This window comes from Podarcis filfolensis, assembly GCF_964270895.1.
Source record: "Podarcis filfolensis genome assembly, chromosome: 3".
Classification (NCBI taxonomy): domain Eukaryota; kingdom Metazoa; phylum Chordata; class Lepidosauria; order Squamata; family Lacertidae; genus Podarcis; species Podarcis filfolensis.
Genome location: NC_139606.1, coordinates 74,387,794 through 74,411,302, shown reverse-complemented (window position 1 = coordinate 74,411,302; position 23,509 = coordinate 74,387,794). Strand labels below are relative to the sequence as shown.

The window sequence follows — 23,509 nt, the reverse complement described above, 5'->3', positions numbered from 1 at the left end:
TTGTCCTCGCTCGGCCACCACCCCAGCAAGATGGCGGCGCCCACAGAGCACTTCCGCCCATCCCCTCTCTCCTTACTCCCTCCTCCTGAAGTCCGCGCTGGAAGAGCCGCCGGGCAGGGAGGCGAGGAGGACGGGCGCAGGGGCGGGTTCATGGGCTCTGCCGGCCCCCGGAGGAGGGAGCCAGCTGGGAAGGAGAGGGCTTAGCCAGGCAACGGCTGCCGGCAGGAGAAGCTGGCCATGGCGGATGCAGTCGGTGGCGCCGTCCGGCGAGGGACCCCCATGTACTCGGTAAGTGCCTCCTGTCCCCTCAGCTCCTCCGTGGCTGCTGCTCCGTGGCTGGGGAGGGTGGGGCGGCATTGTGCGCTGGGAAGCCGCATGGGAAAAGGAGAGCGGCCGGGCCCTGCTTCCTCGTCAGGGCTGGGAGGGAGGCGCGGCCGCCCCTCGCTGACCTCTTGGTCGTGGGCAGAAGGTCCGCGCGATGACAGGCAGGTTGCAGTTCGTCAGGGTGCGTGCTCTTTCAGTGCTGGGACACGGGGAAAGGAAGGCGGGGAACTGCACATGCTGCATTGCTGCCTACCTGACAGCTGTTCGGGGGCCACCGCTCCACGCCATAAACAGCAGGCAGCTCTCACGTGGAGCCCGCCTGCTCATGTGCCAGACATGCTTACTGGGCTGTCACAACACAGAAGTGCAAGGTCTTTTGTGCATGGGCGCTGATATCCCGAAAGAAAGAATCGTTGTCCGTTTAGACAAGAGACATTAATATGTTGAAGCCTTTTTGGCATGGTCGCTTGAAGATAGGCTCTGTGTGTGGCAGGGCTGTGAGTTTGGTTGCTAGGGTAAATAAGGGTTTTTAACTTGGGAGGAAGCTCCACTGAACTGTCACTTTGGCTGTCGCCCCACCGCCTTCCCTCATCTACTGTAAAGCCTGTAAGCCTCTTTTCCTTCGCCAAGAGCAGGGAATAAACCTGAGCTATGTGGACACAACTGATTTGAGCAATCTCAGGCAGCAGGGATTGCACAGGAATGGGGATCCAGGCTGCTTCTTTAATCATAAGGGTTTTTTTACTGCGTCAAAAGAAGGTGGACAGTACTGTCTTGAAAGGGAAGTGTGTGCATTTTCTTCCTACAGTCCCTATCCTGCTGCACAACATAAACCAGTGCTGCAGGTATTGCTGAATTTTGCGGTAGTATGTTTCACTCAGTTTTGTTACACTTGAACTTGTATGTACTCTTGCAACAGTCCTTCAAATAGCTGGCTTATCAAGATGCTAAAAATTCCCCTTCCCTTGAAATGTAGGAGGAGATACCTGTACAGACCAGTGCTTATAATTGGTAGAAATCCTAACATGTAATGTAGTACTGCCAACCACATCTCAGAAGCAGTGTTTGAAACTCCCATTGTTCTAGGTGCCTTTTGTGACAGGGAATTTCATTTACGTGAGCAGTTTCTGAGCTCTGGGCGCAGTACTACACCTACGATTTCAGATTAAAACTGCAGAGTGGAAGGAAAGGAGGACTTTTTTCTGCCTCCCCACTTCCAGCTACTGTATGAAGACTGGAGAAGAGACCCTCTTAAGAATATTGGGGGGGGGGGGGAGAGGCAGGGGAAGGACTAGACCATGTGAAAATATTTTAGCTGCAGTTCATTCATTTTCAGCTTTGTATTTTTGTTATAAAAAGTGCACCTAGACATTTTGTTGTTGCGCCCATAACCTAGGTGTAAGGTGCCATTTAGCTCCTAGCTTTCATATCTGAGTTTCAAACACTGCTCAGAACCAATTGAGAATAGGGAAGGATGCATTCTCATGAGAATAGTTTGTCCCTTTGGTAACAGATAAATCTGTAGTAACCAAAGAAACTTGCACTCCTTACAGCTAGTTCTGTATCTTTGGATTTTTTAATTGCAAACTCCACTTATTTATAATTCCTTGTTCTCAGTGCTCTGTCAAAGAAAATTCCCACAAAAAAGAAGATGAGTGGGGTGGTGTTTGTGACTACTGCCATCCTGGAATAGGGAGCTTAATGTCAAAGGCTTAAACTACAGCAAGCCAGGAAAGTTGTTAATGTAGCACCTCTGTACTGCCTTGCCTTAGTCCTGTCTTTATGTTAATGGCAGTATGGTGGTGCTTTAATGGATCCAGTCATCTAGGCTGGCTTTTCGCAAATCCATTTCTTTCAGATTGCATTGGGATGTGTGCACATGTGTTATGCGTACAAATTTATTTATTCCTGCATTGCAGGGGTTTGGACTAGATGACCCAACTCTACAATTCTATGATTCTATGCTGGAGCCTTTTTTCATCGAATAAGCAAATCAGTAGGGATTTTCTATAGCAGTAGCAAGTTTTGCCTCCAGTATGTCTCTTGTGCAGTGTTGTTCTTGTCTGAAACAGGAAGACTGACAGAGCAATCCTATTTAGGTCTACTCAGACTGAGTTCAGTAGGACTTGCTCCCATGGAAGCTTGTAGAAGATTGCAATCTTAGTCCTCTGCCACCCCTTCCTAACCATGTGCCCCAAGTGCTAGTGTAAGAATTCCTACAGATGCAGAACAGAGCCATACACCTATGTTGGGTATACTTCAGTTCATCAACACAGACCTGAAGATACTGGGGGCTCAACAGTGTGAGCAGCACTTGTGAGTACGTATGCATCTCATGCTGGGTTGAAGAAGCCACTATTGGATAATGTATATATAGACACATTTGAAGCATCCTTATATAGTCACACCACTGATGCATCTAGCCTGATACTATCGATTCTGCCTGGTTGTCCAAGGTTTTAGGCAAGGATCTTCTCCCAGCTCTGCTGTCTGGGATCCTCTTAACTGGGAATGCCACTGTTTGCACTTAGGGATCTTCTCTATCCAGCATGTGCACTCTCCCACTGTGCTACTGTGCCTTCCCAAGGGATGCAGGTTAATCTGTAAATCTTCTTTCATTGACACACACAACAATTTGAAATGCACAGTTCTCCTGTTTGTAGAAATCAGTGCATTTGTTTTTTTAGTACACTTGTGGCAGTGAGGTCACTGGCAGTTATTGGCTGAATTGGTGTGGACATTCCAACTTGTGAATGTTCCAAACTGCCCATGGGACAATGCTGCCTCAATGCTTTCAGGGTGGAGAAAAGCTCTGAAGAAACTCCACTTAAGGTCAGTAAGGGCTGTATGCTATGGTGGGGAGGGAGACGGACTACCAAATGAACATGGAACAAAACTGATGGACAGATAAAGAGGTACTCAAGGAAACAATTGACAATGGAGAGATGGAATTAAGGGAGAAAATAGGACAGAGGCAATGCATAACATTGAGGGAGCTAGAAGCCAAAGGATTTGTGTATGCTATTGACAAGAAGGAAGTGGATATGCAAAGGATGATTTGGAGAGCTTGGGGACTGTGGGTAGCACTGGGGTGCTAAGACTATAGTTAGAGATGGAGAGGAGTTGTTCCTTCTATTTTCATGGCGGCATTTGTTACCAGATGACAACCCTTATGGACAATAAAGACCATGTGAAGAACTGAATTTGCCAAACTAATTTAAACCAGCCAGCCAGCTCCTTGATTGTAAAACTCAGCTATTAAGTCTTGTGGCTCATTTGTGTAGGTTGAATTCTAATTAAATAAAAGCAAATATTACAAAATGGTTTCATGATAGCAGAGATAAGGGATTTCATGAAAGTAAAGTTACTGGATTTCATAACAGCAGAGATAAAGGATTTCATGATAGCAGAGATGTTACTAATTGTACATTTTACTGTCATGACACCATTTTCTCTGACAAACCTCAGAAAGCTATTTAGTCCTATACACAGTTATGAGGGAATAAGTCCTACTGACTTTATAAGGACTTAACTTCGGAGTAGATATGCATGAGATTGCACTGTGCATGGATTAAGTTACTGTCTGATTCTTCATTCATTATGTTCCCAGCAGAAAAACCTCACATCAAAGAAAAAAGATGATTTTGAAGATATCTTGGAAGAGAGGCGGCAATCCAGTGACCTCAGATACGCAATGAAATGCTACACACCTGTAGTTTATAAAGAACTTTCTCCCTGTAAGCCAAGTGCCATTAAAACTATTGTTCTGCAATCTGAACAAGTTCAATATGTCATCAAACACGTGAGTAAAAAATTGTTCTTACTTCAGAAGTTAATGTATTTGTAGGTTTTCTTTGAGCAGCACCCTTGTTTACTGCCAGGTTTTTTTCTACTCATGAGGCTATTGCTTTGATTTTCTCAGGGTAGAATTTTGTTTCTTTTCTTTCCCTTGTAGTAGAAATTCCTCAAATTGCATAATCATCTATACTGTTTTCTGTGTCTTGCTCAGGTGGAGGTGGTCTTTTCAGCTGAGAGAGTTTTATTGGATCGGCCTTTACATGATTTGTGTAATTCATATGTGCTTTGAAATAGAGTGTTTCAGGGATTTATAACTTTATCAACAGGTGGGGCTTTCCCCATAACTGTATTTCCATAAAAGAAAAGGATTACCCTATTTTATTTGTGCTAGTCACACAGCTGTTAAATCCCCAAGGCATAATTTCCTTTGCACCTGCACTTGTAGTTCTTGCTGCAAGAGAGTAAACCTCTTCAACAATTCTTACTTGCCACATACAAAGCAACTATAGGCCACAAACAATCTTCAAAATGTCAGAGACATTTGGTTTTTATTGACTACTGCTCTTCATCTTTCGCATAGCTATCGAAAGAGACAGGTGAATCACCTGACATCATACAAGAAGAAGCAGCAGAAATTCTGGACGAGATGGCGCATAGCATGCATATGGGTGCTATACGGTTTTTTGCTTTCACACTGAGCAAAATATTTAAATCCCTTTTCAAGAGCATCTGTGTGAATGAAGATGGCATGCAGAAAGTAAGTATGTGTATGAAGGCATATGGAAACAGCTGGAACTCTTGACACCATCACAATCAGAATGAATCTGTGGCCATGCTGACTGTAGTAACCACATTATAGTGTGACAGTTTGACATACTGATTGTCCCTGAGATGGCCTTTTCAGAACCCTTGGGTTGTACCCATAACTAAAGAATTACCATGTTCATGGCCTTGTGTAAGTGGACCAAAAAACCTATCAAGGCCAGCTTCCTGTTCTCACAGTGGTCAACCAGATGCCTATGAAAAGCCCACACTAGGGACATGTCTGCTGCAATGCTCCCCAGCAGCTGGTGGTATTCAGAAGCTTACTGCCTCCAACCCTAGAGGTGGCACATAGCTATCCGAGCTAATAGCCACTGGGAACCTTATTCTCCTTGGATCCAAACTCTTTACCTTAAGATGTATAAAAAACGACTAAGGAAAATTGTTCTTTATTTGTAGAAGCGCCTTTTCCCTTTTTTCTCTTGTATCAGCTTTTGATATGCAACTATCAACAAGCATGAGTTTGTACGAATTTTCATGCCAATGTTAATGTGGGGTTGGAATCAATGGCCCAATAACTCTACAAGTCAACAGGTTGTTTTTCGAATCTGCGCAGTGAAGTGAGCTCCCGTTGCTCTGTCCCAGCTCCTGCCAACCTAGCAGTTCGAAAGCATACCAGCGCAAGTAGATAAATAGATACTGCTGCAGCAGGAAGGTGAACGGCGTTTCCATGTGCTCTGGCACTTGTCACGGTGTTCTATGCGCCAGAAGCAGTTTAGGCATGCTGGTCACATGATCCGGAAAGCTGTCTGTGGACAAACACTGGCTCCCTTGGACTGAAAAGCGAGATGAGTGCTGCACCCCATAGTCGAATTTGACTGGGCTTAACCATCCAGGGGTCCTTTACCTTCTTTTTTTAACTTTTTAATATAAAAAGATTGTGCTACTGCAGGCATGTCATCTTTTTATGCAATCCCAAGTGATCTGTGGGAGATACTTAGGACAGCAGCCTTACATAGAAGTAATTAGGTGAACCTTGTGTGGGCCAAGCTGATTTCATTCACACAACGACTGCATGCAACCCAGAGTAATTAAAATGCTGATGTAGAACTTCTGAGGTCTGACTTCCCTGCTTCTGTTATGTTTAAGTCATCATAAAAGTTGATGCTTTAGTTTATTATTCAATCATCTTCTCTAAGGAAAAATCTGAAAGAGTTGCAGAGTATATTGTGGCCCTGTGCTGAAATTAAAGAAAAAGACAACTCAAGATTCCTTCATAGTGATAAATGGCATTTTGTTCTTCGTTAGTTACAACAGGCAATACAAGAGCACCCCGTTGTTCTGCTGCCCAGTCATCGCAGCTACATCGATTTTCTCTTACTATCTTATGTGCTGTACACCTATGACTTGGCTTTGCCTGTCATTGCTGCAGGAATAGGCAAGTATTTCCTTTTAAGCAAAACATTCTTAAAATAGCCAGAATTTTGTAATGGCGCAATCTGGATTGCCCAACGTGAGCTTGGATCAGACTGCTATAAATGTGTGTGTTGGTCGTCTTACTGTGCTTGCAATCTCCCATGGATTTGTACAGCAAGGAGGCTGCACAAGGTCAGGCCAAAAGGGAACTGATGAATGCAGGGATTCCTTGATCCCCCGGTAGGAGGGAGAATAGCCCGTCCCGAGGGAAATCGTAGTGGATTTTGTTCTTGAAAACCTGTGAATAATAATAATAATAATAATTTATTATTTGTACCCCACGCATCTGGCTGGGTTTCCCCAGCCACTCTGGGCGGCTTCCACAAAGACCAAAAATACACTAAGATGTCACACATTAAAAACTTCCCTGAACAGGGCTGCCTTAAGATGTCTTCTGAATGTCAGGTAGTTGTTTATCTCTTTGACATCTGATGGGAAGGCATTCCACAGGGAGGGCGCCACTACCGAGAAGGCCCTCTGCCTGGTTCCCTGTAGCTTTGCTTCTCACAATGAGGGAACCGCCAGAAGGCCCTCGGCGCTGGACCTCAGCGTCCGGGCAGAACAATGGGGGTGGAGACGCTCCTTCAGGTATACTGGGCCGAGGCCGTTTACGGCTTTAAAGGTCAACACCAACACTTTGAATTGTGCTCGGAAACGTACTGGGAGCCAATGAGATCACCAGTGTGAAGATCACCCTTTCGGATCTTCAAGATAGCTCTCTATTACAAGTAGGAGTGTTAATACACTTGAAGCTTAATTATAAGCATTTAAAACATAAGATGCAATTATGCATGTCATTTATCAAAGGCTTGTGTACATTGACACAACCAGCAGAAAACCAGGGTAGAATACCAAGGCTTCCATAACACAAACCCCTTACAAAGCAAGCCCATTGAATTCATTGGGTCATAGCCAGAGGAGTGCCAGCAGACCTGCAGTGGTGCAAAGGATGTGCACTGGCAGAACTTTTCTCTCCTCTGCTCCACCCACACCCAAACCCACCATCAACTCCAAAGCATCTTCCAATCCTCTGCAGCTGATTTTGGGGGCCCATAGGGGGCTACAGGCGAAGAGAGATGGAAAAGTTCCATTCCACTAGTGTATGTCCTTTGCACTAGCAGGGAGCCTTGGATAAAGCCTAAGGTGTTTATTCTTATTCTATGACTTATTCTTATTCTATGACTTATTCTATGACTTATCACCCTAAGAACGCTATGTAATTTGCTGCCAAATTATATCCTCTAAATATATTTTTGAAATTTTGTTTCTGATACGCTACCCACATAAGTGGTTGGCTGAATCTCTGTGTGTTTTGCATTCTGCTTTCTGAATGGAGTACCACTTTGAAACACCAAATGATTTTGCTATTCTATTCTGTGCCTCTGCTAGATTTCTTGGGAATGAAACTGGTTGGTGAGCTGCTACGAAAATCAGGTGCCTTTTTTATGCGACGTACATTTGGTGGTAACAAACTCTACTGGGCTGTGTTTGCTGAATATGTGAAAACTATGTTAAAGGTAAATAACTGCAATTTTATGTTGAGTTTTAATACTTGCTCAGGTTTACTTTATTTCTTTATTTGTGGTTGATGCCACATTTGGTTATACTTTGTTTGACCCAAGTAGCTTCTAAAATATTCATTTTTTAAAATAAAAAAAATAAACACCACTTAGATTACTTACTTAAAAATGAGTTAATAGATTTCCTTGTGTTTGCTAATGGTTACGTTTTTGTCGTTTTTGTCCTAAAGAATGGATATGCTCCCGTTGAATTTTATCTTGAGGGGACAAGAAGCCGCACAGCAAAGACTTTGACTCCAAAGTTTGGTATGTTGGTCATAGAATTCCAGCCTTTGTCACAGAACTAAACAATTTATGTCCAGAATTGAGCCATGTGTTCAGCACAAATGACATGCTATAACTTATCATGCTCTCTGTAAACAATCTTGATTTAATTTTTACATGAATATTATGCATTTATTTTCATACTAAATAACATAATTTTCTTCTTACAGGTCTCCTCAATATTGTGATGGATCCTTTCCTTAAAAGGGATGTGTTTGACATTTACCTTGTTCCAATCAGTATCAGCTACGAGAGGGTATTGGAAGAATCCCTTTATGCACGCGAACTTTTAGGAGTCCCTAAACCAAAGGAATCTACATCGGTAAGAAAGCAGGTTCAAATTATTGTAGTCCAACGGATGGAATCTTGGGCATTTATTCTGGGTTCATATCTTGCTTGGCCTTAAATTCACTGTGGCCTTGTTTGGTCATAATGCTACACAATGGTTGACAATTACAAGAACTGGTCACCACGAGTCTTGGGCTCATTTGTTACTTTCTCCGCCTTCAATGTGGCTACAAGGAGGAATTTGGAAACTTTTGCTTCTGTTTTAAACTAAACTTAGCCTGCCATGACATCCAGACCTGGACAAACGATGGTTAAGTATGGTTTGTTGAAACAAGCTACCTGCAAGCCATATGGTTACATCCATCATTTTGTCATAATTGAAGTAAACCCATTTAAATCAATGAGATTGGTTGACTTAAAGCCCATTAATTTTAATGGGTCAACTCTGAGTAGATTTTAGTTGGCTGCAACCTATATTTTATGAAGTTGCTTTATTTTAACAAACAATAGTTAAAATCTGGTAACTGTAAAAGAAGCAGCAACTTCTGGTGCTCTTTTTGCACCTGTGCTTGTAAGAGGTGGATGCATGCAAACCATGACTTAGTGTTGCATTTAAACATTGCCTGGATGTCAAGGGCAATTTCCTACCTCAATCACAGTTTCCTTCCTATAGAAGAGAAAAAAATAGTCATGTACCTCAAGGTTGTGAGGATGAATAGGCTAAGAATCCTAAGGTAATCATAAAAATTGCAAACTGATGCTGTAGAAGGTATGATAAAATAATAAATGTAGTATATCTGCATGTATCTTTGCTGTTGCACATGTCTCAAGTTTTATCCTTTGTAGGGACTCTTGAAAGCCAGGAAAATCCTGAGTGAAGATTTTGGAAGCATACACATATTCTTTGGACAGCCTGTATCACTCAGATCATTGGCAGCTGGGAGAATCAATACCTGTTCATTTAACTTGGTTCCAAGGTATTACAATGTATTATTTATATATATATATATATATATATATATATATATATATATATATATAGAGATAGATAGATAGATAGATATAGATATAGATATTAATAGCTTGTGGGGAAATTAGCATGAGTCTGTTTTTCACTGCAAAATTTAAAAGTGCTCATTAGCTGGGTAGTGACGCTACCCCTTTTATCACAATATTTAGTCATAATTTTACTGTATCAGACAAGTCTATTAGATCATTCATTGGTCCTGCCTTCAGCATCGGCCAGATCTCAATATTTGAGGGGCATTACAGTGCGAATGCATCATGGGGATGCTGATCCCAAAATAAAGCATTCCTGAACTCATTTATTACTTCCTGTAGATGTAAATACTGTTTAATGAGCATACTTCACTTTGTTAATATGAACTTCAAAATATTGTTACTTAAGTTTTAGATGTGAAAGTAAGTACCCCCACGTGTTGCTGCTGCTGCTGTTGTTATTATTATTCACCCACCATTTGGGACCCATAGGCACATTTGGAGTTTTGAGACAGTGGCATATGGGCACTACCCTTTTGACTTGTTTCTCTTCTTCCAAACCCCAGGTTACTTCCTTTCCAGAGGAAGTGTGCATTTATGTGGGTGGGTGTGGGTGGGTGCGTGTGGGTGTGTGCACACACACACGCGCGCGCTCTCACACACACATGCTCTCACTGTGTTTTTTTCTATGAGGTTCAGGTACAAGTTGGGTCTAGTTGAATGAATACAGGTCCTCTTGAATTAAAAAAAAAATGTGTAGACTTCACTATCAAAAACACAGATCCAGTTTTTCCCAGTATCAGGAAAACAAGGCAGAGATACTCAGGAACCTTCATTACTTTTGCATTACAGTGGTACCTCAGGTTAACTACTTAATTCGTTCCGGAGGTCCATTCATAACCTGAAACACCACTTTAGCTAATGGGGCCTCCTGCTGCCACTGCGCCGCCAGAGCACGATTTCTGTTCTCATCCTGAAGCAAAGTTCTTAACCCGAGGTACTATTTCTGGGTTAGCGGAGTCTGTAACCTGAAGCGTATGTAACCTGAAGCGTATGTAACCCGAGGTACCACTGTACTTTTGCATAGGGTGACAACAACACTGTGGATGCAGTTGTGACCTGTGATTTGATAGTGTTTTTGAGGAAATCCCTTATAAAATTACATGGAGCCGTAAGGATCCATGCCTTGCATCCATGTTTTTGCACCATGACAACACTGAAAAAAAGCACTGGACTTTTAAATTGTATGGTTCAGTCAATGGCAGACAGGTGTGATCAGTGATTTGAAGGTATTGCTTGCTGGTGGGGGCGGGGATTCCATGCAAAAATAAATGCAATTTCACAGGTCCCTCACTCAGTGGCACTCAGAGGTCCTGTGGGATGGATGGAATATCCTTTGCAAAAAGAAATTTCGCAAAAGCAAACTGAATCTATATGGGAATACAAGACTTTGAATGCCTTTGCTCACTACACTTTTCCTTTTAGGCATATTCCACAAAAGCCATCAGAGGAAATCCAGAAATTTGCCTGTGATGTAGCCTACAAAATGGAACTCCTACAAATAGAAAACATGGTTCTGAGCCCATGGATATTAGTTGCTGCTGTCCTACTCCAGAATTTACCAGCCATAGATTTTCAGCTTCTTGTTGAAAAGACACTTTGGCTAAAAGGTTTAACTCAGACATTTGGAGGATTCCTTGATTGGCCCGGTATGCAATGAACATTGTACACTCGTTTCCTTTTCTGAGAACAATGTAGCTTATGTTACTTTTTATGTGTTTGGGAACAGTGGGAGGCTAGAATTTTCCTTTTAGGACTTTAAAACCAGTCTGATTCCCGCACCCCGCACCCCTAAATACATGAATGTTACTACGGCATATGATTACTGTTCTTCCTCAATATAAAAAAGATTTAAAAATTGCAGGAAAGGTTACTTATATTTGCGGTGACCATCTCAATTATAAAAGAGAACAAAACATGCTAGAAAGCAAGGTTTTTAAACACAAAACAAAACCACCAACACAAAATGCACACACAACAACTATGAGGCAAGGTTAAGCAAGAGCCCTCCCACTAGGGCCCTACCCAATTGTGCTGATTTTGTGTTGTTTGAGCCTTGAGGCTGGGATGGGACGCAATCTAATTGAGTTTTGTATGGCAGACATACAATACCAGTGTCTTGCCATGACTGCTCAAGGAGCCACGTGGTTCAGGGCAGGAGAGATGATTCCACAAGGAAATGCAAATATGAAAAATACCTGAGCTTTGAAGCCAGCATAATTTTGAGCTGGAATACGAGGTTCTTGTAGTTTGCCTTCCTCCATAAGTCATTTATTAATTGGTCGCTATAAATAAGGTTCACAAAGGCTGAAAGTATACAATTGATGCTCTTACCTTGTGGTAACAGGGGTCTTCTCTTTCTCCCACTTTCACATTTCCATCTTTCACCTGATCATAAGTCTGCGGTTCTCTTAATTTTGAAGAAGCTCTGGTTGCTTTTACTACTTTGCAGTGCAGTGGAATGTGAAGGGTACTTAACTTTGTGTCGTCTGAAAATAGGATAATTTTCCACTTTCCTGTTCGAGGAAGGCAGATAATAATTGCATGCCTTTTTAAAGTTGCCAGTTTAGAAATCTCTTTGTCCTTACCAGCTTCCACCCTCTTCCAAATTCTGCCTCCACTCAGAATGGTTACCTGCTGGCTCTCTCATCCGCCTGTTTCCCCAACCTTTCTCAAACTTACCAAGTTGTAGGGTGAGGTTGCGGAAGGGGAACAATAGCCAAAGACCACTTCACAGTTGTTCCAGCATTACCAGTGTGAATTCTGAGGACTGCAGTTGTTTGTTCTTCCTAAGTCATTGAACAGAGTCCCCATTGGCAATGGAGGATCCAAAGATTTTCTGAAGCCTTCACGTTAGAGAACTGGAAACTTAGGAAATTTTTTGGCAAGACACTCCAGCTGCTTGTTTTTTCTCCTCTACCTCCCCGTCCCAGCAACTTAGTAAAATTGTGAGTGCGTGGGAAGTAGGGCTAGTGATAGTGGGACCTAAGAAGGTAGGAGCATAAGGAAGTGTTGTGGCTCAGTGGCAAGGCACCTGCTTTTCATGCAAAGGCGCCAGGTTCAACCCCTGAAATCTCCAGGTGGGAGTGGGAATGTCACCTGTCTGAAAATGCTGGATAGCTGCTGCCATTCACTGTAAGTCATACTGAGCTCGATGGACCAGTGGCCTGGCTCAGCTTCCTATGTTCCTCAATGGAGGAACTCCCCTAGACCAGCTCTTCTGAGCCTTTGGGAAGAATTGTCAGAAAACGCTTGGGCGACTGCTTCTGAGGATTCTCCAAAAAAAAGGCTAAGATAGGCACAACCTCCTCTGAATGAGACAGGCGCATTTTGCCCATCACTAGCTGAAACAATTCAGTTTTCCTGCCTCTTTCCTTGGTATTTTTCTTGAAAAATTCAAAGCTAAAATAAGAGATGGTGTCAGTTTTGGCATTTATTCCCAATTTGTCTTTTCCTAGATAATCTGTGTGCTAACAAAGCGGTGCGATCCAGTCTTGCTCTACACTCCAACATTGTGAGCCTTGTCAACGGGCAAGTGGTTCTCAATGACAAAGATATGGAAGCTGGCGCTACGGAAGAACTTGTCTTTAAGCAAGCGCTCGCCGTCCTCATGTGCGGGTCCTACAGGAACCAGCTGCTCAACGTCTTTGTGCGACCAGCCCTTGTAGCACTCGCGTTGCAAATGACACACTGTTCTAGAAAAGGTAAATTCATTGTCTAATATAGCAAATCTGTAAAGCCACAAATCTGTTCCTATAATGCAGTTGTGTCATTTGCTAAACAGGCTTGTGATGAGATTTTTGGAGCTATTCCCTTGTTCCCCAAGCATTTTATGTATGGTTAGACTGAGCAGGTCTGGATGAGCTACAGATTGGGAAAGGGTATAAAGAGCATTTTGTGCATGCTCCTTTTCCTGTGCTCTGGATTAGGGTTTATGTCTTATCCCTCTTTCTTAAAATATATAAATAGATTGTTCAGATATTTAGCACAATTATAAAGTGCTTTCCTATATTATAAGCTGTACTGGAAGCTGGCAAGTTAATGTACCCAATATGCCTATTCACCATGATCTAGTGTTCATCATGCATGCAGACTAGTTAGTGTAAATAAAATGTGAAGCTTATATTAGTTTGCGGTTCATGAAGGTAATGCCCAGTGGCTCTCTGTGGTTATAGCAGCTTCACTTCCCGTGACCTGACTAACTTGGTCATGCTTCAGATCTGTTACAAAAAAGGAGCAATGCTGCAGAAGAGTGCTCCAGATGGCTGGAAAGCCAAACAGGATGTTGATGTTTTGGGACTGTACCGTGGGAACAAAGGAACAGTCTATTATGTGCACTGAGCACCGGATGTTAGCTCAGAGTGTCACATGACCCTGTACTGGAAGTACATGGGAGGAGTTTTTCTCTCTCTGCTGTTGGTGTTAAGAGAGTGCAGACACGTTTACTCTGGACTGCTGGAAAGACAGAAATAAAGGCATGTAAATACATATCTGTCTGTCTCTCTCCCCTCCCTGGGGATAGCAGGGGAGGAATGGTGTGTTCTTCTCACGTTTGAGGAGGATCGCCGAAAGTGATCTCGCCTTGTCTTGCCGGGAGCCGCTGACGGGGGAGATCAACAAGGAATCCAAGCCGGGCACCTGGAGAGTGGCCAATTCCTCTGACTAAGGCTTGAATTCCGACAACTGGTAGCAAATGCCGGTGGTTATCTGATCCATGGGAATCTGCATGAGAGGTGAGAGGTTGATGGATCGTGTGCCATCCTCTGCACCAAAGAAAGAAGATAACGTCTGCATTGCAGCCAGAAGCTGAACAGACGGCTGGACACCGAGAGGGGGTGTTTTCCAAGCAACGGAGCCCCAAAAGGTATGCTGAATTTTGGGCTGAAAGTGTGAACGCAGATTGATTCATTCTCTGGTTCACAGGAGCTGCGTTTGGAAAAACAGCTCTGAGAGCAAAGGCTTGCATACGAGGAATACCTGTGGTTGATAAGAAATCCTGTCTGAAGAAAGGTATGCACAGTTGCTAGGCAACGACAGTCAGTACAGTGGAAAGTTACTGACACGTGGGGCTGGCTCAATGAGAGCCTGGGAACTCAAAGTTGTTTTGACTTTGAGACAGCTTGCAGTTTGCCTGCCAGAGAGGCAGTAAACACCCGGAAAAGACTTTTGGATTTTACTGGCTCGAAAGTGAGAGCAGAGGCTTGGATTCAAAATGGATGCCAAGAAGGGGGGAGGCTTACCTTACCCACCTCCACTGACTAATGACAATTATTCATCTTGGTCTGTAAAGATGAAGGCCCTGCTGCAGAATCAGAGGATATTTGATGTAATTCAGAACCCCATCCCTGCAGCTCCAACGCGAGGTTGGGAATCACAGAATCTAAAGGCCAGGACGGCTATAATTCTGTGTGTCTCAGATAGCCAATTGGTGCATATTCAGAATTTACAGTATGCGCGAGAGATTTGGCAGACGCTGCGTAGAACACATCAGAGGGATGCTGGTTCTTCAGCGTTGCTGTATTTTGAGAAGCTGACCAATCTGAGGCTTGCGCCTGATGGAGATGTTCAAGCGCACCTGACGGAAATGAAATATCTGCGCCAGCAGATGGTGGAACGCAATTTCCGTCTACAGGAGGAAGTGTTCTGCTTCATGATGATAAACAGCCTAAATCGGACTTACAAAATGGTTGCCAGTCAGCTTGGTTCCCTTCCGGCTCAAGATTTGACCGCGGAGAGGGTGTGTGCCGTTGTTTTGAATGAACACGACCGCCTTGCTGCTCTGGAAGTGAAGGACAGGGGGAGGGAGGAACGGAGTTCTAATTCCCCACTGATGTTGCTACTGGACAGAATGCTGTAGCTTTGAACGTTGTCCGATGTTACAATTGTGGACAGGCTGGGCATCTTCAGCGGAACTGCAAGAAGCCACGCCAGCCAAAAGGAGCTAAGGGCCGCTCAGCAAAGCCTGAGGCAGCAGACAAAGGTCATACCAAGTCTACGGTGAAACCTGCAAAGGCTTTGATGGCGAAAGGAACCACGCCAAATGTTGGAAACTCGTTTATAATCGATACGGGCTGTACTGTTCATATGTCCCCACACAGAGGACTCTTTTCAACGTTTAAGAAGCAAAGCTTCGCTGTGAAACAAGCCAACGGTCAGGAGCTGGATGCGACCGGGATAGGAACTGTGTATCTTAAGAGTCTGAACCTGACTATACACAATGTTTACTTGGTTCCTGAACTGAAGTTCAATCTGCTGAGTGTTTCGCAGATTGCAAAGAAAGGACTGAAACTGTCCTATGATGCTGAGAGCTGCAAGATCTTCAAAGATGGAGAGTTGTATCTTTCTGCCAGAGAGAAAGATGGACTGTATTTGTTGACTTTTGAGCAAAGTGATTACATGGAATGTAATTCCGAGTCTAACTTGATTTCTCTCGCAGGTGTGACCAAAACGAGCGCCAAGAAGATGACCAGGGTCGACAGAGCGTTTCAGCGGGTGTATGCTGATGTGATTGGTCCTCTAGAACCATCTAGAGGCAATGCAAGATTTTATCTTGTGTGTGTGGATCATTTCTCTAACTTTGTCTGGATTTATATGTTACAGAGGCCACAGGAAGCCTTGGAAAGGTTTCAGGAGTTTTGTGACAAGGTTAAAAATATGCATGATGCTAACATTGATTGTCTTTTAACAGATGAGAAGCAGATTTTTCTTTTACAGGATTTTCAGGAGTTCCTGCAGAAGAAAGGGATAAGACACAAGGTTGCTGTTTCAGCGGAAGCGTGGAACAGGGGTGTCTGTGTACGGGTGAACAAAGAATTGCAAAAGGGGATGAATGCGCAATTGCTTAGTTCACATCTGCCACATGAGTTCTGGGCGGAGTCACTAATGTTGTTTTGTTATGCGTGGGTGAGAAAGGTTTCAAAAGAGTTGGGAAGTTCTCCTTTTGAGAAACTGTTCCATAGAAAACCTTCTGTTGCCCATTTCAAGGTTTTTGGGTCTCATGTGAGGACAGAAGCTCCAGGTGGAGTAAAGAATGCCAGAGGCATTTTTATGGGATATGAAAAGGGTCTCTACAGAGTAATTTTGTCTGAATCTGGTCAGGTGATTCTCACAAGATTTCTAGAGAGTGCTCCTGAACAGGAGAGAGTGATAGTACACACATTTCCCACAGAGGACAATTCAGATGATGATGATGATTTTACAGATTACAGTGGTACTGAGAGCGACAGTGATAGCTCACAGAGCTCAGTTGTCACAGTTATTGAGAGGAAATCTCACACAATGGATAGACCTTCACAGGTGAAGGATGAACCACTGTTTACTATTGGAACTGGTTCTCCTAAGAGTCCTGAGACTGAACCAGTGAGCAGAGAGGATCAGCACCTCATACGTAGGTCTGAGAGAGTTACAAAGGGTGAACCACCCAAAAGGTACTCAAAAGAGTTTGCTAACTTAGCTGTTGCATGTGTTGCTGTTGTAAACAACCGAGGACAGGTTGGAGCTGTGTCTAAGTCAGAGACAAAGACACAACAGAGAGTTGCTAGCCAAGGTAATGCAAATGCACTCATTCCTTGGAAGCCAGACAACCAGAGAGGTACACTGGGGAAACCAGTGGCGAGGAGTTCCAAGGGTGGAACTGTAACAACAGGGGAGTGTTATGTGTATAACAACTGTTTGTTTTCTTCTCTGGATCACGCTTTGCTTGCCGCAACACGCATTGATTCTTTTGGGGGAGGATGTTACGAAAAAGGAGCAATGCTGCAGAAGAGTGCTCCAGATGGCTGGAAAGCCAAACAGGATGTTGATGTTTTGGGACTGTACCGTGGGAACAAAGGAACAGTCTATTATGTGCACTGAGCACCGGATGTTAGCTCAGAGTGTCACATGACCCTGTACTGGAAGTACATGGGAGGAGTTTTTCTCTCTCTGCTGTTGGTGTTAAGAGAGTGCAGACACGTTTACTCTGGACTGCTGGAAAGACAGAAATAAAGGCATGTAAATACATTTCTGTCTGTCTCTCTCCCCTCCCTGGGGATGGCAGGGTAGGAATGGTGTGTTCTTCTCACGTTTGAGGAGGATCGCCGAAAGTGATCTCGCCTTGTCTTGCCGGGAGCCGCTGACGGGGGAGATCAACAAGGAATCCAAGCCGGGCACCTGGAGAGTGGCCAATTCCTCTGACTAAGGCTTGAATTCCGACAACATCATCCTTAATTTAACAGCTATGACGTGTGCCAGTGAACTGTCATTATCTGGTGAACTAATTCTCCAGTAGCTGTTGATTGAAGGGGATGGTGCATGCCCTGACAACTTCCATTGGATAATTTAGTGTTAAGGTTAACCGCAATCCATCAACAATTCTGGGTTGTGAAATCCCCTGTCATTTCAGTAGACTTTGCGCAGAAGTAACTTCTGATGGTGGCACCTACCATCACCTTGCAGACATCCTCTTTTAATAGTGAAACACTTTGAAAAAAGGGTTTATTCATGGGCAGTTGCATTTTGTTTTCCAGAGGAAGTCTATAGCAATTTTGCTTTCTGGCGTGATGTCTTCTCTGACGAGTTTATATTCTTTCCTGGAATACCCCTGAAGGTAAAGTATTGTGTGCGGTCCTGGTAGCTTAATATCTACAGGAGTTTCTCATGACTTCACTAAATAGTGAAGCCTAATGTGAATAGAGAGAGGGATCTTGAAGCTGTTATGATCTGCTGTTGGTAGTATTTTTGGCTGTAATTTTGAGTGAGTTTTCAATATGCTAGTCCCTCTTTTCCTTGAAGCAACATGGCTAAAACCCACTCCCATCAGTCCCATCTAGCATCACCAGTAGGCCAGGGATGATGCGAGTTGGAGTCTAACATCATTTGGAGGACCACAGGTTCCTCATCCCTGTTCTATTCCTTCTCATAAAATGACATCATCTATAATGTTTTAAGATGTTATGACTTCCTTTGCTGTAAAACCAAAGCTATGTAATGTCATCTTATAGCCTCATTCTAGATGTCACAACCTAATTTTTACACATACACCTGAAAGAGCTTGACAACTAACAGTCTGAAACTTTAACGGTCTGAAACTTAAAATATATTTTTCATGGGTGGCATATACACCTTGTGTGTACACAAACACACACCACATTTATCTTTGCTTCTCTATTACCAGCATTTTATCACTGACCTTGCCGCACTGTTCTGTCCTTCTAAGATATCTGGAGAGTGTCAGTTCACTATCCCTACTCACATCCCCTGAGCAAAGATGGGAAACCTGTGGCCTTCTAGGACTGCAACTCCCATCAGCCCTAGCCAGTACAACAAGTGGGCATGGATGATGAGAGATGTAGTCCAATCTGGAGGATCACAGGTTCCCCATCCCTGCCATACAGATGTGTCTTATTCCTTACTTGGGGTGGTTTTCCCTCTCCCACCCCTTGTTTTGGGCTTTTATCTTTACATTTATGTTCTGTCCCATCATGGTGCGGAGGAAGACCATTCTGGTTGTGCTAGAAGTGCATGCACAATTATTTTCTTCCTTCTTTTTAGTTTTTAACAGGGGAAGTCTGTTCCGCCCAAACTTTCTCTGATCTATCTTCCATGTGCCGTTCTTAATACGGCCATAATTACATACTAGTCTGTAGTTCAGTTTGCTCTTGTGTAAGCCCAATAATGAATTGTTTGTCCTGCCTTTTGAAAGGTCAGGTCTTCAACTGCACTTCATGCACTCTCAGTACAAAAACTCAGGAATGCTTGGCCATCTAAGAGTATAGAGTGTTCGGTTCTAAGATGTTCAAGGAGCATCTCTTTGAATTACAAATCCCAGCCTCTTAATCTTGATGTAGCGTGCAAAGTGCTCAAACAAGCAGGACTATTTGCAGTTGTTGCGCAATGCAAACTGAGAATTAGCTTCTGCTGCTGGCTGGGAACAGCTGTTCCGTTGGGGCTAACTTGGTGCTAAAAAATCCAGGGGTTTAATACAGGCAACGTGGATTGCCTGATTATAATTACTGTTAAGCAGATTGAATTGTTTAAATTAAAGCAGTTTGGAGCAAAGATTTAAATGAAATTTCCCATTCTGAAATTCATACATATATATTTAACAAGCATGCACTCTAACTAATTTCTCCAACAGTTAAAGTTTGGTTTGCAATTAGTGTTATTATGTAACCTAGAGGCATAATTCAAAACTTTTGGTTGTGCATCCCATGTGCTGTTGTTTGCAGAATTTTGTCTGCTTACAGACAAGACAGTGACAAAATATGTGGCCTCAGCTTTTGTACGCCAGAGTCCAGTACACAGATATTATTTTCTTCAGATGGCAGGTTGTACAATACATGCATATGCTTGCTCTACTGGAGGGCCTGCAGGAAATTTTATAGGCCCAGTTCCAGAGTGTGTATGCCTTGGCTGTCTTGTCTTGAAAAATTGGTTTTGATTTGTGTAACCAGACTCCACTGTATGCAATTAACTTTATCATGCATCAGATTATTTTTATAGAATAAAACTATATTACTGTTTTGATATCGCAAAGGAGTCAGCTGCCATAAAATGTTAAAAACCATCTGTCTTTGCTGTGACCATAGTAACTGAAATACCTTTTCATTGAGATACCATTTAGGTATAATTTGAAAGTTAGAAACAGACTTGAGATACGTTAGACCTGTTTACTGGAGAAATACAGGTGTTGAATATCTGTAATTGTCTGCATGGCATTAAACCCACTGAAAAAACATAACCAATTTTGTTTAATCCCCAGGATTTTGAAGAAGGTTGTTTCTTGCTTACAAAATGTGACGCAGTTCAAGTCACATCCCAGCAAGTTTTCGTTACTGAGAAAGGAAACAATATAATCTCTTTCTTGACAGCAATGTTCAAGCCTTTTGTGGAAGGTTACCAGGTACAAAATCAACTGCAATGTTATTTTCACCAGTCTGTCTTCTATTCCTTTTGTGGGGAGTGACTTATTTATTAATATTTTGATGCTGGGGCCCACAGAGAAGGGCCTTTGGTAGGATACAAAAGATAAATACATAAAGAAAATGAGAAGGGCCTATGGTGAAAATCTTAACATGTGGGTGTTTATATAGAAGCAAGTGGCCTACATGCACCCTAAGCATCCTAAGAAAACAGGTTAAAACCTGTAGCACAGATTTTACTAGAAGTCAAACAAACACATGTCCTCTCCCACTTAGGGTTGTATCTCCTGATTGAGCTGGCATTTAAAATTTAACTGGGTGGTGTCATTGATTAAAGGAAACAAAAATTGAATAAGCAAGTTGAAACTGGTATTACCTGCAGAATGAAGCCCTGCCGTACAGCACTTACAGCTCTGCTCCCCCTGCCCTCGTGTGGGTTCCCATATATTTATTTCACAAGAACTATTGTGGTGTTCTGACAGCATCATCTCTCCCCCCCCCAAATGCCATATGACAAAATTGCTTTGAAACACAAAGTGGCTTTCAAAAACAGAGCTATGGCATGAGGAACTTAGCATTCAAAGGGGGGGGGGCGGGGGGAGATCCAGTCCGGCTGCCCCTTGGAAGTAGCTCTTTAGAAAGCAGATCAACTCTTTAAAATGCTATGAAGTATTTTTCAACTCAGAATGTTACATTTTTATTACAAGTTTAGTTTTCCAATGACTATTCATGCAAGAGTGATGATCCTTTTGTTAATGTGCTTCTTAACCAAATACGTTAATGGGTTTCTCTCCACTAGATAATCTGCAAGTACCTTTTAAAGGAATCGAATGAGACCTTTATGGAGAAGCAGTTTATATTTGGAGTCCGAAGCTTTGCTTCTGAGCTTCTCGAGGCAGGTGTGTGTTTTGTCTTTGGATGATGCAATACTTTACTTAGCACTTGGGGTAAAAGAACTGAAGCTTTAATTGTTCCCCTTTCTCCTGTTTAGGAAGCACACAGTGTTACGATGTCCTGTCCTCAGACATGCAGAAAAATGCTTTGGCAGCTCTCGTGCGACAAGGCGTTGCATCAAGAACGAAAACGTGAGTACAAATTTTCTGAGAAGAAAGTTGGGGTATAAAGTCTCTTACAAATTATACAGAGATTGCACAACGAAGCAGTGCCAGAAATTCAGCAAGGAGGGTTGCCAGTCTAATCTCAGTCAGGAGGGGCTTCTGTAGGCTTGGACTCACAACAGTGAATGTATTAATTATACGGCTCAGTTCTTTCCTTTTCTCCCCAGGAGTGATGGATTCTCCTACATTGTAAGGAAAGAAGCTCTAAGTAAAACCGCAGGAATGTTTGGTAAGTGTCTCTGCTAATGGAGAGTACTATGAAATCTGATGGAGATTTTTTGCCAAAAACTTTGCATGTGTCTTCTCCTCTTTTTGTTATTTCCCAAGTCAACAGTAGCTGAACAGTTTTTAAACTTCGTGCAAGAGTAGGAGCTGTTTTTCAAATGTAAAATGTAGCATGCTGAAAACTGGGCCCTTGCAATATTGTCTTGACAGAGTCTCACCTTGTTAAGATCATCTCTGACCCGCAATAGTTCATCAGAAATACAGACTGAGTGAATCATGTATGGTCTCCAAAATGTTAACACTCTCCATAGCAGCTTTTACGGCCAAATAGGAGTTTTTTTATTACATTTTAGCTGATTGCCTCCTGGCTTAACATTTTCAGGAGTATATGTCTGATATTCTTTAGTTTACCTTTACATTTTAAAAGTGATGGAAGTAATGATGGCAAAGACTTAGCATTACATCAGTGGATTTAGCATGAGGTGTAGCAGCTGACTGCAAGTAGTTTTTGCTTGAACATGCCCTGCCTGCCCAGTTCAATAATGGAGGCTCCTTTGCTTTTCCAAGTCCAAAACAGAATCTAAGCTCCGGTTCTGAGAGGTAGTTTTGTAACAAGTATTTTCCCTGCATAACTTTTTGTTTTCTTTAACAGCTTTTGTAATGGAATGGTAGAGTGTTTCTCTCTCAGAACTAATGCACTCTGTATTCCTGTTACAGAATCTAGGATACCTGTAAGCAAACCGATGGCTGCAAGACTTTAATTTGAGCTGCTTGAGTGGCTTGCCTTATGCACACTAAAACTGTGAACGGCTGGAAGTAAGGCAGATTATGAACAGGATGCTAACTGAAGACTTAGGATACACTTCCCACCTTGAAATGTTACTACTGCTACATAATTGTGGGAGAAAACTCCTGACGTCCAGAATATTTCCATCGCCACTCAGAGAACTTTGTCAGCATTGATGATTAACATTCTCTTTTAATAAACGTCACTCCTTCCTTCACCCAGTTAGCATTTAACAGAATGACACTGTTAACGTCTGAAATGTTTGCCATAAGGAAATTGTTGCTTTTATATAATTATTTTGTTGTTGTGAAGAAATGTGATTGAACAACTAAGGACATAGCATTAAAAGCAATATTTAAGGAAAAGCATCATTGGCTGTTGTTGTACATAGGAAGAGATTATTTCATTCCTTTCAAGGATGTAATTCTCACAAAATGTCAATGCTGTAACGGTTTTTTCAGGTTTTGCAACTTTTAAGTATTAAAAACTAAGAACGGAATACTTTGCTGCTTTCAACTGTTGCACATTTTATGACTTCAGTGTAATGTGCATTGCGTTGTTTTTCTTCTCTTGCTGTAAGGTTTTATAAAAGCATATTGCCACTTATGCTTTTATTCATGTATGAATGGTATATACATTTATATATCTGAGTATGTGCCTGTGCGTTACCAAATATAACAGGGTTTCCTACTGCAGCCTTTGCAACCTGATGCCTTCCAGATGTTCTGGGCTACAGTTGTGTTGGCTGAGACTACTGGGGGTTGGTGTATGGATGTAACTTCTCCACTGGAAAGCTTAAATAAGGGAAGGGCCTGAACTTTGTCTGGTTGTGGGGAGAAGACATGAGTATGCAGTCCTATACATACTAGGTATATTTCATAAATTGGGCAAACTCATTGTGTGTTTATTAGAAATAATGTGAGTCGC

The 23,509-nt window shown here is 42.6% G+C and overlaps 1 protein-coding gene across 4 annotated transcripts; it reads left to right on the top strand.

Annotated features, from left to right (window-relative positions):
• Window positions 1-147: 147 nt before the first annotated feature.
• On the top strand, window positions 148-23,188 carry GNPAT (glyceronephosphate O-acyltransferase). Of its 4 annotated transcripts, none has more exons than XM_083606037.1 (16): window positions 148-288; window positions 3,935-4,126; window positions 4,703-4,879; window positions 6,193-6,322; window positions 7,750-7,877; window positions 8,111-8,186; window positions 8,375-8,526; window positions 9,339-9,469; window positions 10,977-11,200; window positions 13,010-13,255; window positions 18,059-18,138; window positions 20,293-20,433; window positions 21,252-21,351; window positions 21,444-21,537; window positions 21,738-21,799; window positions 22,513-23,188. In XM_083606037.1, the coding sequence occupies exons 1-16, from the start codon at window positions 238-240 to the stop codon at window positions 22,554-22,556; spliced, it is 2,028 nt and encodes a 675-aa protein (XP_083462163.1). In that variant the 5' UTR covers window positions 148-237; the 3' UTR covers window positions 22,557-23,188. The 4 variants fall into 4 exon arrangements, with proteins under 4 accessions (XP_083462163.1, XP_083462164.1, XP_083462162.1 ...); XM_083606038.1 differs by having other exon boundaries at window positions 149-288; window positions 3,938-4,126; XM_083606036.1 differs by lacking the exon at window positions 148-288 and adding an exon at window positions 2,999-3,156 and having other exon boundaries at window positions 3,938-4,126.
• Window positions 23,189-23,509: the final 321 nt, after the last annotated feature.

What these genes read in the sequence shown, in the direction of transcription:
- GNPAT (XM_083606035.1), top strand. Translation starts at nt 3,094, where the DNA reads ATGGGACAATGCTGCCTCAATGCTTTCAGGGTGGAGAAAAGCTCTGAA. An exon ending in TTCCTGGAATACCCCTGAAG is followed by an intron (nt 18,139 to 20,292) that starts GTAAAGTATTGT and finishes TTTAATCCCCAG; the next exon opens with GATTTTGAAGAAGGTTGTTT. An exon ending in TAAAACCGCAGGAATGTTTG is followed by an intron (nt 21,800 to 22,512) that starts GTAAGTGTCTCT and finishes TTCCTGTTACAG; the next exon opens with AATCTAGGATACCTGTAAGC.